The sequence below is a fragment of the Ovis canadensis genome, chromosome 14 (genome assembly GCF_042477335.2).
Source record: "Ovis canadensis isolate MfBH-ARS-UI-01 breed Bighorn chromosome 14, ARS-UI_OviCan_v2, whole genome shotgun sequence".
Taxonomy (NCBI): Eukaryota; Metazoa; Chordata; class Mammalia; order Artiodactyla; family Bovidae; genus Ovis; species Ovis canadensis.
The window spans coordinates 50,106,415-50,119,803 of record NC_091258.1 but is presented as its reverse complement, the minus strand read 5'-3'; the positions used below and the strand labels follow the sequence as shown (position 1 = coordinate 50,119,803).

The 13,389-nt window shown below is 47.1% G+C and overlaps 1 protein-coding gene across 3 annotated transcripts in view; it reads right to left on the bottom strand.

The window, feature by feature from the left end:
* WWP2 (WW domain containing E3 ubiquitin protein ligase 2) overlaps nt 1-13,389 on the bottom strand; it is a 146,127-nt gene that overhangs the window by 13,809 nt on the left and 118,929 nt on the right. For all 3 annotated transcript variants that reach the window (XM_069550244.1, XM_069550245.1, XM_069550246.1), the window contains exons 10-11: nt 8,503-8,677; nt 2,065-2,119 (exon numbers count right to left, since the gene is read on the bottom strand). In XM_069550244.1, coding sequence (XP_069406345.1) covers nt 2,065-2,119; nt 8,503-8,677 — 230 coding nt within the window. The remainder of the gene's footprint in view (nt 1-2,064; nt 2,120-8,502; nt 8,678-13,389) is intronic.

The following is a 13,389-nucleotide window of genomic DNA, read 5'->3' as shown; positions in this document are numbered from 1 at the left end:
AAGGGACCCGGGACTGAGCACAGTAGACTCAACAGCAGGCTTGCCCTAAACACAACTCTCCTCTGGTTTTGCTACTCTTTCTGTTCACTCTTAACTCTCCCTGGGGAGAAGGGCCCTGAGGACACCAAAACAAAGCCCAGAGGACTCCAATCAGGAAGGTTCCCGGGCCCTCGGCCAGATGCTCCTTTCCCTCTCAGTTTCACATCATCACAGTCTTGTGTGTTTTCCTGATCATTCGTAAAATAGCGCTGACTCCAGCCATGGCTCCTATTCCCATCTCAGCTATTTCACCCCTGGCATCTGGGAGCTGTTCTCAAGACCCCACTGCAGCTCCTACTTGCTGCTGCTGCTAAGTCGCTTCAGTCGTGTCCGACTCTGTGCGACCCCACAGACGGCAGCCTACCAGGCTCCTCCGTCCCTGGGATTCTCCAGGCAAGAACACTGGAGTGGGTTGCCATTTCCTTCTCCAATGCATGAAAGCGAAAAGTGAAAGTGAAGTCGCTCAGTTGTGTCCGACTCTTAGCAACCCCATGGACTGCAGCCTACCAGGCTCCTCTGTCCATGGGATTCTCCTTGGTGACCATCATTTAGCAGAACTAGTACAGAAACAAACCACTTGACTCTAGAGATCCAGGAACAACTCTGGGATCCCCACTGTAGGTCACAGGGTCTGCCAGATAGCCTTACACAATTCTCATTGCATCTGATGAGTCCTTTCCTGCCCAGCCAGGGAACCTATTTGACCCACTCATGTTTGACTTGCTGTCAATCTCTGAGACAGTGATGAACTATGACCTTTCATCCTTTCAGGGAGTCAGATGGATCACTCGTGTGCCTAAGGGATTCCTGAGCTGAAAATCAAGAACTAAATGGGGGGACCTCACTAACAGATATATCCCACTAGAAGGACTAGTGGGTCTTTGCAGTGCCCTGGAATGCAGCAGTAATTGACTAAGTGATACCCTAGGGGTCTATGGGGGCTGATGTAACCCCATAAATTATGACCAGGCAGTAGTAGTGTCTGCATCAACAGGATCCAGCTCCCAACCTGCACTTTTCCAGGCGATGCTCATCCTATCATTGTCAGCTCGTTCATCTCTGTTGGGAAGCACACCCCTGCCCAACTTCACACCACCTGTGAACACCACCAAACCAGCGTCCACTGTCTCCTGCAGGCCTAACAAACAAGTTAGACCCAATATATGCCAATTTTTTTGCAAAGTCTGCCCTCTTCAGCTCCCAGGGACTCTCAGCATACATACTGAACAAAACTCTGACCCAGATCAGAGCTGCAGAATGCGCTGAGTCCCACCATCTCTCATGACCGCTTTTGGCACAGCCACTCCTTCCCAAAATAGTCATAAGGCCCACCATCTCTCTCAGGTCACGGCTGTCCATCCCTCTAACTCATTACTGGCCAATGACACGAAGGACTTAGGATTCTCCAGTGACAGGGAGAATCCAGCATGGCATTATAAACTAGCAAGGGTACACTTTCCTAATGTCAGCAGCCCACACTCAACTCTCTCATCTGCTTCCCTCTGGCCCCTTTCACAGCCATTTATCACAAGTAAAAAGATGGCTTCCATGATTCAAAATCGAGCTGAAGTCCTCCACCATCTCAACTGCAAAGAAAGGTATGGGAAGGTGTCTCAGAAGACAGCCACAGACCTGAATCAAATGCATCTAGGAATCAGCCAGTGTCACAACGCCTTCATCACATAGGATGGATTCTTGAGGCGGCACCCTGAAAGTTCTCACTGCAACCCAAAAGTCCCATGGCTGCTGGGAGATTTCTCGTATAGGGTCAGGCCCCTGCAGTGATGGTGGAGGAGGTGTTCCAGGGGTGCAGGAGAACTTGGCTATTTTCCCCACCTTCCAGCCCCATCACCTGCAACTGTTCCAGCTGGGCATCCCTGGAGGGTGTGGAGGGTGTGCTGGAAAGAGTCGAAACAGGGGAACGGAGGCAGGAGAATGAGGAAGACGCGTGGGGAAAGAGGACAGAGCGCTATGGAGCCATCAGCTGATGCCCTGAGGGTACAGAACAGAGAACTCAATACTTACCCCAGCCAGAAGGGAGCGGGCCCAGTGGGTCATGGTCAGTGGAAGCACTTGAAGACTAAACACAGAAACACAGCAAAACACAGGGGTTAAAAAAAAAAAGCTGCTGGATAAAAAACCAATCGATCAAAATAAAAACTGCCAAGGACTAGCTTCCACATTTCAGCACTTTGCAGAGCAGACAGTGGGGCCTTAGGTGGCATCTGCTCCTCTCCAAAGTCTTCTTCTTCTTCAAAGGAAAAAACCCAAAAAGAACCCTGCACACTGAGGGCCGGGACAGGTAGTGAAGAGGGTGGAGCAAGGGGGAGGGAGAGGTGTGCTGGTGAAGGTGAGCCAGGGCACTGAAGCCCGGAGCCGGCCCCAGGCGTGGCAGGAGGGCCCAGAGCGGGGCTGCCCGGCAAGCTCGGCCTGGTGCCTCCGCTCAGCTCCTGCTCAGGGCGGCCAAGGCGACTGAAATCACCACCACCACCTCCAACTTTCTCCAAGAACCACACACGGGAGGGGAAAAAATATCGCAGGCCTTTCCAATGAAATCATTCCCACAAGCCCTGCCCACGCCCAGAGCTTCCTGGCTGGGGGCTGGGCCCTCCTCCCTCCACCCCACTCCTGGGTGCGCAGGGAGAGGGAGCAGCGTGTGTGCGAGGGACTGAGGGCACACTCAGGCCCCGGGCCCCTCGCCGCCCCCAGGAGCGCTCGCTTCCCTTCACAAAGCACCTTTATTCTCCTCCAGCCTGAACCTGAAGCTGCCCAGTGTTCTGCAGGCGCCTGTCTGGGGAGGTGGGGCTGGGGGCGAGGTGGCGAGAGAGAAGGGGAGACAGGAGAAAGGAAGAAAGAAGCAGGGGTTGAGGGGGCTGGCTCCAGGCCTTGAGGGTTACTGTTTACATTAGAGCCCCCCACCCCCTGCCTAATTCTGCCGTGGGGTCCCTGGGGCCAGGCCGCAGCAGCCCGAGAGTTCTCATATCCTGCAGGGAAGGGGGGGCTGTCAAAGACTCTTCAGAGTGAAATAAAACAAGCATTGTTCCCTGCTTGCTTTCTCTCTTTCTGTTGTTTTTTTCCTTCTTCTTCTTCTCTCTCTCTCGCCGAAGCATTTTTATTTCACTTACTAAAATTTAATCGCTATGTTAGGGGGATCAAGTTCTCAGTGCAGACTTCGGGCTGCCTGGCTGGCCCTGTCTGGGGCCGATGGAGCCACACACGGGCAGGAGAATGAATGGAGCTCAGTCTCGGCTTGAGAAAACATTGGTAGAACTCAACGGCCAACGAAACCCCTTCCACCCCCAGCTGAAAGGACAGAGCAACTTTCTTTCCGAGGTAGTGGCGACACGGGCATCTCTTCCAAATCAAGTCGCAACAAAGATGTTTAAGTCTGGAAACCACAGGTCCCCTGATGGAACGGAGTCATCTTTCAGCAGAGGCAGGGTGAGACTGCTCCAAGGTGTGGGATGCTAGGCTGTCCTCGATTTGGGGCACGTTGCCCTCAACCTTATGCTTGTCACCACAATTCAGATTTGTCTGATGGTTACTGGGGGGGAAAAAAACACCTCCCAAATTCACAGAGGGTTTTGTTTGTTTTTTTTTTTTTGGTGTGTGTGTATGGAGGTGGGGAAATGAGGGGAGTCAGCATCTCATAAAATTCAAGCTCCTCTGACTTTTTCGTAGCTATACTTGGCAACGAAGGAAAGGAACCACCTTGTGAAACACACACGCGCTTCAGATAATGAAGCCAAACAGAAAGCAGTGGGTGAGCACTGAGCTGGAGCAATGAATGTCCTTGCAAAAGGGAAGGACTACAGGAAAGATTATTTTAAGAAATTAAAAGCAGCAGCATTTGATGTAATTTTCTTTTTTTGCTGATTTGAGTTTTCTGTGTTTTTGTTGTTTATTTTGTTTTGTTTTCAGAGTAAACAAATGATCTGCAAAGCATCCAGGAGCTCTGATGGGAAATTAGCTCCCGACTGGTACCAACCAGGCTTCAGTGGGCCTAAAGTCATCTAACTCTACAAATCAACACACCGAAAGGTGTTTCCTCACAGCCTCTGTGACCTGTACTGAACTAGAAATGAAAAATGTTTGGGGCTTCCCGGGTGGCCCAGTGGTTAAGACACCACAATTCCAATGCAGGGGACATGGATGTGATCCCTAGTCGGGAAACTAAGACCCTGAATACTGCACGCTACAGCATAAATAAGTAAATAAAATTTTTTAAAAAATGTTTACAGGCCCCTTTCTTAACCTTTGCCTTCTTTTAATGTCAGAAACTGTACATTCTTTACATTATATAGGTGGTTTTTTTGACAAATGCCTTTGGTACTCTCTCATTCTCATCCTATTAGATCACCCCCTCCCCAGGACGGTGGCGGGGGTGGGGCGGCTGGGGAAGGGAGAGAGGCCAGAGACTGATAATCATGAGCAAATATATGAAACGGGTCAGTGGAAGCTGACAGTCATGATTTTACCTCTTAACAGTTAAAGCAAAGCACTTGATTATTTCAGATATTTATTCCCTAATGTATACAGTACAACTTGAAAAATGTTTAGAGGAGATGAAAGGAAGCCAAGGAGACTTTAAAAAAATTAAAATCTATATTTGCTGGCTAGCAAACCCAAACCCCAAAATCCCATGTATGCAATGAGCCAATCACCTGCCCCTTCTCTTCTTCCACACCTTCCCCTGAAACGAGATCGCAAGTGCTACCTGGAGCACAGCCGGGAGAGCACAGAGAGAGGGGCGTGGGGAGACTGCTGGCAGAAGAGGGACCCTGGGGTGTGCCGGCGACCCCAAGAGACCAAGATAGTTTCCTTTATTATCAGGAAGAGAAAGGAACACTGTTGAATGATTTTCCTAGTAACTGTCCCTGGGTGGGGAGAACTGGGGTGCCGGTCGTGAGCCAGAGGGCTCACGTGAGTTCAAGTCCCTCAGGGACTAAGCGATAAGTTCCAGTAATATTTTAAGATACCAACTCAGAAATAATGTCTAGCAAATACAGCCGAGGGCAAGACAAATTCTGGGGTAGAAGGCAGGCTTTCTTTTTTTTTAAAAGATGCAACCAGCAGGCGCAGAAGAAACCCCAGGTAGCTTGAGAATTTGATACAAGGGACTCTTTATAGAGTAAGAAACACTGTTTCTGGATAGAGCACTTTTGTGTCACACATTAGCAGCCACAGAGTGATGTGTTTCGGTCTTGCTGACACTGGCTGTTCTCTGATTATTAGGGAGGATTGAAGCGGCAGAGGAGGAGGAGTGGCCACAGAAATGGTAGCAGGCTGCAAGCAGGGTCCTTTTGCAATTAGAAGATGCACAGGAACAGGCTGGGCTTGCTCTGCGGATGGCAGCAAGACCACGAAAACAGATGGCAAAGCAAGATAGCATGGGTCAAACACACGTGTGCACGTGATGATCACAAGTAACAAAGGCATACTGGAGCATCAGGAGAGGGAAACGTGTCAGAAATAAGGGACCAAGGGAATTCCCTGGTGGTCCAGTGGCTAAGACTCCACGCTCCCAAGGCAGGGAGCCCAGGTTCCATCCCTGATCAAGGAACTAGATCCCACGCGCCACAACTAAAGAACCCGCAAGCCACAGCAAAGACTGAAGATCCTGCATGCTGCAACTGAGACCTGGTGCAGCCAAAATAAATAAATTTTTTTTTTTAAAAAAAAGAATGATCGGGACTTCCCTGGTGGTCCAGTGGTTAAGACTCTGTGCTCCCAATGCAGGAGGCCCGGTTCGATCCCTGTTCAGAGAACTAGATCCCATATGCCACAACTAAGACCCAGTGCAGTCAAATAAGGAAATTTATTAAACAAAATTAATTTTTAAAAAGAAGTAAAGGAACAGTAACAGAGAGATCGAAAAAGGTGTGTGTTGAGGCTGGAAGGAACTGCAGGAGGCTGCCATCTGGGATTCCCTAGACTTCCCACGTCGAACTGTATAGTTCATGTTCTCTGCAGGGCAGCAAAGAAGAATAAGGTCTGGTTTTGGCCCAGCAGCGTCAGCAGCAGCAGGAGGGGCAGAGGAGGAGGAGGAGGGGAAGCCACTGCTATAGTATCAGCTCTTAAGTCTTCCGAGTCAAACCCTGGGCCAAGGCCAAACCCCAAAATAACTCTATGAAAGCGACTCTTCTTACTTGTAACCAGGACATGGCACCACAGCAAACAAGAGGGGTAAACCAATTCCAAAGAGGAGGGAAGTCAACAGAGAGACATTGAGAGCTGACCCAAAAAAAAGAGGCCTACCGCATTTTTCAACATGAGTCTTGTTTCAGGGAGAAAAGGGAATCATCACTCCATCTAGAACCCTCCTAGATCCCCAGCCACACTGAGGAAACCGTGTTAGAGGACTCAGAACGAACTTTTTTATTTTAAGCACTGAACTTTTACTTTCAGGGAACACTCCAAGTCAAAGTTCTACCTCTGCAGGCCCAGAATGGTGTTGCTGAAATGAGAGAGGCAGGCGAGGGCAATGAAGCCTCCAAAAGCACAAGCAGACGTGGGCTCCAGAACTTTCCCTTTCACACACCAAACATCTGGTCCAACCGACAGAACCCACACAGTGTGTGGGAACGGAAGGGGGAGAAGGAGCCCTTCAATGGATTTTTCTTTTTCAGTTTGAGAAGGTGGGTAAGCAGGGAGACAAAACTATGCAAGGCTCCTAAAATGCATCCTTGCCTCTAAGTCAAGGGACAAAGCTGTTCAGACCACCCCAGTTTTGCAGCCACAACCACCCAAGGAAATGGCAGGGAAAGTCCTTGGGGTCCAACTCAAGAGGAATAATTACTGAAATGCAGGGAAGGGTCAGATTCCACCCAGTTCTGAAACATACCAGAACGTGATACCCAGCATATGTAGAGGGGCTGTGGAGTGGGTGGCCAGATGCCCAGCAGTATAGATGCTGAACTAGGTACACACCACGGGGCACGAGTGTAGACAGACATCAAGCTGACCTTGGAAGCAACTCAATGTGACAAACAGCAGACTTTCTGCTCATTCACACTAAGGAAACACTATATGGTGAGCAGTCAACCCCCACAAACAAAAGAAGTAACAAGCCAGCCAAGGGCAATGTCCTATGGTTGATGGGGTGGCTCATGCTTTGGGTGAACAGAGAAAGAGGTGGAAAATGATGGCAAAGCTGATGATGAATGCTATTCAGTTAACTGGAATTACAGGTTTTCTGAGCACTTAGACATGAGTTGTAGGGTTAAAGTTCAATTCAAATAGGAATAATATTTGTTAAACATGGTAATAACATAGACCAGCTCAACAAGTTTCCAACTTCCAATATACCACACCCTGTGCAGGTTCTATATTGCAGATCCCAAGTTTCAAATTCAAGGGGCTCAGAGAAAATGCAATCAGAGTTATAACTTGAGAATCCCACCTCTCTGTCAAAGAGGCTCCCCACCAAGCACTGGGTTGCTGGGAAGGGCTCCAATGAGACAGAGACCCAGGCAGGAAAGTTCCTAAAGGGACACAGGACCACAAAACTCTGAATCCTGGACTAGAAAATTTTAATGTTATTCTGAAGGTAATGGCCATGAGCAAAGGCCCCCTTCCCTTAAATCCGCCACAGTGATTTTTTTAAAAGTGACAAAATGACAGTGATATTTGAAGATAGCTCTGCTCAAAACAGTACAGACCAGAGAGAATGCCAGCAAAGAGACAATTCCAAGGCTGCCTTCACCTTCCAGGTGGGAGGAGAAGGGGAAAATCAGGAATCAGATAGAAGAAAGCTGATCTAGACTGGTGGGTTCATACAATTTTTCTGTAAACGGCCATAAAAAAATATTTTAGACTTTATGGGCCACCTGGTCTCTGTTGTGGCTACTCAGCTCTGTCACTGTAGCACAAAAGCAGCCACAGTCAAAACCTTGACTAACAAGTGTACATGTGTTCCAATAAAACTTTAATTTACGAAACCAGATGGGGGCCAATTTGGTCCAGAAGCCATAGTTTGCCCATCCCCAGATCCAGGTGAACATTAAAGTCCCTCCAGCTTTTAGAATCTGTCAGATAATAAAGATCTAAAGAAAACCAGTAGCAGCGATGGAAAGGAAAGGATTTGGGTGACTACTTTGATTCGAAAAGGTGAGGTATCGGAGAGGTCACAGTGACCTTCAGGTCTCAAGGCAGTATAAATGGACCTGGATGGAAGGACCGGAAGAGAACTCCAGTCTCAGAAGGAAGATGGGAAATTCGGTTTCAGACACAGGTACTGAGTCCATAAACACAGAAGCTAGACACTGAGTCACTAAGTTAGAAATGCCGGAGTTTTGAGGAATTTCCCTGTGATGAGTGAAATCTCCAGGGTCAGAGCACTGACATTTCTACCCACCATTTTCCCTACTCAACCGAACAGGTCGAAGGAGAATGCGTGAGGCTGCCCGTTTCACAGCGCCAGGAGGCTCCCCCTCCACCCTGTGGCCAGCCTCCGCGTCTCACCTGGTAGAGGAATCTTTGGCTGAAGTGCTGCATGGCGCCCTGGAGCTGGTTGCGTTGGGACTGCCACTGCTCGTAGTTCCGCACGTACTCGGCTGTGGGACGCTGCCACGTGGTGGTCCGGGTATTGTGGTCCACATAGTAGAACCTGCCTCGGGGGTCTGTGCGTTTCTCCCAGCTGAAAACATCAAGCTCCAAGTGAACACGGTGACCACCTCACCCCTACGCTCACATAGAGAAATTCTGGGCAGGCTGGCAAGGAGGATGGCGAGGAAAGGTCTGGTGTAGGGTCTGGCCCAGGAGCTTGGCTGCTCCAGAGAGGCAGAGCCAGGTGGGGCCCAGTCACGGAGGCTCTGGGGGCCAGGATGATTCTAACAGACATCTGTGGTTGCCCCTGCAGCAACCGATCTCAATCTTTTTTTTTTTTTTTTAACATTTTCAAGATTTTTTTTTTATGTGAACTATTTTTAAAGTCTTTATTGAATTTGATACAAGATTGCTTCTGTTGCTTATGCTCTGGGTTTTTGACCATGAGGCCTATGGGATCTTAGCTTCCTGACCAGGAATCAAACCCACACACCCTGCACTGGAAGGTGAAGTTTTAACCACTGGACCACCAGGGAAACCCCAACCAATCTCTTCTACCAGCAGGCCCTGAATTCCATTTCAGAGATCCAAGTGGCTCTGGGGCAGCTGACTATACTCCTGACCCTGGAGTTGAATAGCTGACGGGACCGGGAGTAGGCATGTGACTTATGTTGAACCAATCAGGGTGAATCTCATAATTTTTAGTACTTACAGTGGGAAAAATATAGTCTTCCTTGCCAGATGTGATTGAGAAAGCATGCAGTCCTGGAACTGGCTAACATCCTGGACCCAAACACAATATGAAGTTGACCCAGTGGATGGCAGAGCAGAAAAATGGGGGGAAAACGCCAGTCCCCTGGGGATACTGTTTGAACCACTGGATCATAGTTCCCTTGAAACCAGGATCTATGTCTGGAATTTCCAGGATCATGAGGCAGTGAAATCTCTTCATTATTCAAGCCAATTTGTATCCAAATTTTTCTTCCTTGCAACTGAAATTGTCCTGACATGAGATGCCAGCAAAAATATATTGACTGGTCATAGAAAGAGTTGTTGCAAAAGACAGCAGGACTCTCTCCACATTATCTTTAGCGAGGAAGTGATCTTCCAAAGTTGGCTCTAAAATATCCACGGGGAAGGCAGGGCTAGAACAGGGAGTGAAAATTCTTGGCTGTTCTTGGTAGGTGTAGCTTGATTTCCACATATATGGTGAAGAAGCGATCAAAAGAAAGTAAGAAAGGGAGCTCTGCAGGGTGACAGAAGCGGTTTACATTTTGATGGAGTGTGCGTGACATGAATGTATATATGCCCTTGTCAAAACTCAGTGAACTGCTTAACAGAGATCTGTTTATCTCACTGTGTGTAAATTATATTTCAATTATTTAAAAATGAATTTAAATCTAATTAAGCCTCCACGTCTAATGACCAGTTTGCCAGGAAAGATAAGGAATACAGGAGCATGTAACACAACACCAGGAATCACAATCAGCCACATTCATTATGTGAGAATTTCTACAAGACAGATGTCCAAGATCTTCAACAGATATATAGTTATTTAAAAAAAAAAAAAAACAAAACAAGAAAAGGTTGAAGGAATTTACAGATTAAGAGAGATTTATGAGCTTATCAGCCAAAAGCAATGGGTTGATCTTGAGTTTGGATCTGATTCAAACAAATCAAATGTGAAAATGTTTTTAAGACAATCGGGGAAATGGAACACAGACTGCACATGACATGAGGTAACAGAAGTCCTGCTAATTATGTTGGGATAATGGTATTCTGATTTTTTTTTTTTAACCTCATCTGTTAGAGGTGTATGTGGTGTATTTATAGATCAAAGGATAGGATGACTGAGACTTGCTTGACAATTCATCAGTCGCCTCCCCTAAAGAGGGGGAGGTCAGATGAAACAAAATCTTACTAACTGTTAGAACCAGGCCATGGTTACAAAGGAGTCATTGTACTATTCTCTCAAATTTGGTGTATGCCTGAATTTTCCATTATAAGTCTGAAACGAGAAGGGAGAGAAAAGGAGTTTCAAGAAGATAAGACGGAGATACTACTGAAGAAAACAGGATTCAGCCAGTGAAAAAAGGAATCCACAATGGATTACACTGGATGATTCCAAAGTGTCAGAGGGTCTCTGTTCCTTGACTACCTTCTCCCACCATCTCTGAATTCTGGTCTTACTCACAAGACTACCATGCTTTGGGCTGACTGATACTTTCCTCAGCTTTCAGGGTTAGCCTCCTAGCTGATTTTTGCTGCCACCTCTTCAGTGATTCTTTCAAACTGAAAGCCTCCCTAAAATTGGCTTCTCTTCACCTCCCAAGGCCCGTTCCTGGATTACGCATGGATTCCGCCTGCTGGACTGCCTTGCTTTCATGACCAGACATCACTCTGGATTCACCTAAATGCCGTCATTCTCGCCCCACACCTGAATCTTCCACAGTCTTCCTCTCGTCAGCCCTCCACCCAGGAATGCAACCACACCATCATTCCTGACTTTCCCCTTCCCACTGATGTCAGTAAGCCGCTCAGCCCCAGGGTTTCTTTTTATTTTGTCTCCCTGTCCTTGACTTTCCATTTCCATGTCCCAGTATCCTTGAATGAACCTTCCCATGCAATCCAGCCCATAAATTACCATCAGGGTAACCCCAGCAGACTGACCCTTTATGAAATGCTGGAGTCAAAAATGTCAAATTAGCATTTAAGGCTCACAATAACCTGGAACCTTCCCACCTTTCTCATAAATTCTCCCAATGGGTGATCTTTATTTAGTTTTAGTTGTTAGCAAAGGAATCATGTATCTATAGTTTGAAACACAAATAGTACTACGGGAGAGACAATGAAAACCAGTGTCTCCTGCTCTCCTCCCCACTGCTGAATTCTGCTTCCCGGGGGCAACAATTACCTTCAACTCTTGATTGTATCTTCTAAATAAATGCTTACTCTATAATTTCTCGATTTCTGCCAAGTCAGAGATTACTATGGACTTGCCACTATCGAAGCTAAAGAATTAGTTCTTGTACCCTACCGGCTAACACACACAAAACTCTCTCCTTTCCTGTCCTCCCAATTTAAAAAGCATCATTAAATCAATATTTGGAGTTTGGATTTTAACTTTGTAGAATACTATATATACACATCCTTACTTGTACAACTTTTTCTTTTTCTCTACAGTTAAGAACTGCATGTTTTATTCAGCTTGGACTTCAAGGACCTGCCACTAATTCAGCCCCAGACTCTTGACAGGGCAGGTGCCACCCAGGGTCACTTAACTCTTGGCCTCATCTGTCCAGCACCCTTTATCTGGGGCAGACAGTTGTTCTCCAGGCCTGCTCTACATTCCTGTCCTAAGTCATCCTCCTTCATCTTCCTCTTGGCCCCTGAGTTGAGTCAGTCTCCTGTGTCCTGCATCTCACGATTTCTTTCTCTGTTTCCTCTTGTCTGATGGAAGAAAACGAGTTTCTGAGAGAGGATGGACCAAAGTTAATTTTTTGAAACCCTGCATATCTGATGATGCGTTTATATCAATCCTCATACCTGAGTGCTAACATGTCTAAAAGCTGATTTCTGGATTTGCTCAGTTGTTTCACTAGGAGATTCTCAAATATCATGATCTGTAGTTTTCTCCCCTTAGACTGGTCACTGAAAGAAAGTGAAAGGGAAAATCGCTCAGTCGTGTCCAACTCTGTGACCCCATGGACTATACGGTCCATAGGATTCTCCAGGCCAGAATACTAGAGTGGGTAGCCGTTCCCTTCTGCAAGGGATCTTCCCAACCCAGGGATCAAACCCAGGTCTCCCTCACCACAGGGAGATTCTTTATCAACTGGGCACCTGTCACTACCCCAGGGAAAAAAAAAAAAACTTTCCAATCTTTTCCCTGAGGATAGCATTCTCACTTAATCCCTTTTTCCTGAGCTCATCTCTGCCTTCAGCTATGACCATGTTCACCACACTGGTTCTATTCTACCAGGAACTTCTTACACTAGCAGCAGCCATGTGGTTGCATGTGTGTGTGTGTGCGCACATACGTGTGGCAGGGGGTTGGGAGTGATGGCTGACAACCTAGGAATCTAGCTGCTCCCTGTACAACTTTTAAACTTCAGGTTTTTAGTCTCATTACACATAACACATTCACACACACATACCCCGTATGTCCCTGACAGCTGAGGCTTTCTAGGGCTCCATGGTGTAGACTGGCTGCTCTTTGGGTGGAAAACCCACACTGGAAGCTTGGGTTTCAGCTTTCTCAGTTCTACCATTTATCCACCAGCAACTAAACTTTGATTACAATCTCCCATATGCTTTTTCTCCTCTTCCATGCCTTTATCATTATACTTTTTAAAATAACTTTTATTGCCATTTTAGTGGGGTTTCAAGAAGGAATGGAAATAAACATGTTTGATCCATATGTTTAACTAGAAGTCCTCTGCATTGGTGAATTTCAGACTGTCAAACAGCATAATCACACCCTTGACAGCAGGTGAAATCTTACGCAGAATTACAATCGATAAAAACAGAGCAGCAGTTGGAGGCCCTTTCATGCTGTTTGATTCCAGGGGGCAACTGCACCAAACCCAAGGGCCTTACTAGACACACTTTGATCATCTCTGTTTCACACAAACCTTCCACTCCACCAAAACTGCTCCATGTATCATTCCCTAAATACACCTTTCACATTCACACTGTTCCCCTAACCTGGATCACCTTCCTCTTTTCACTGAAGTCCACCCCCAGCCTTTCTTTAAGACCAAGTTGGAGTCCTCTGTGACAGTGGTCCCCAATACCATGCTC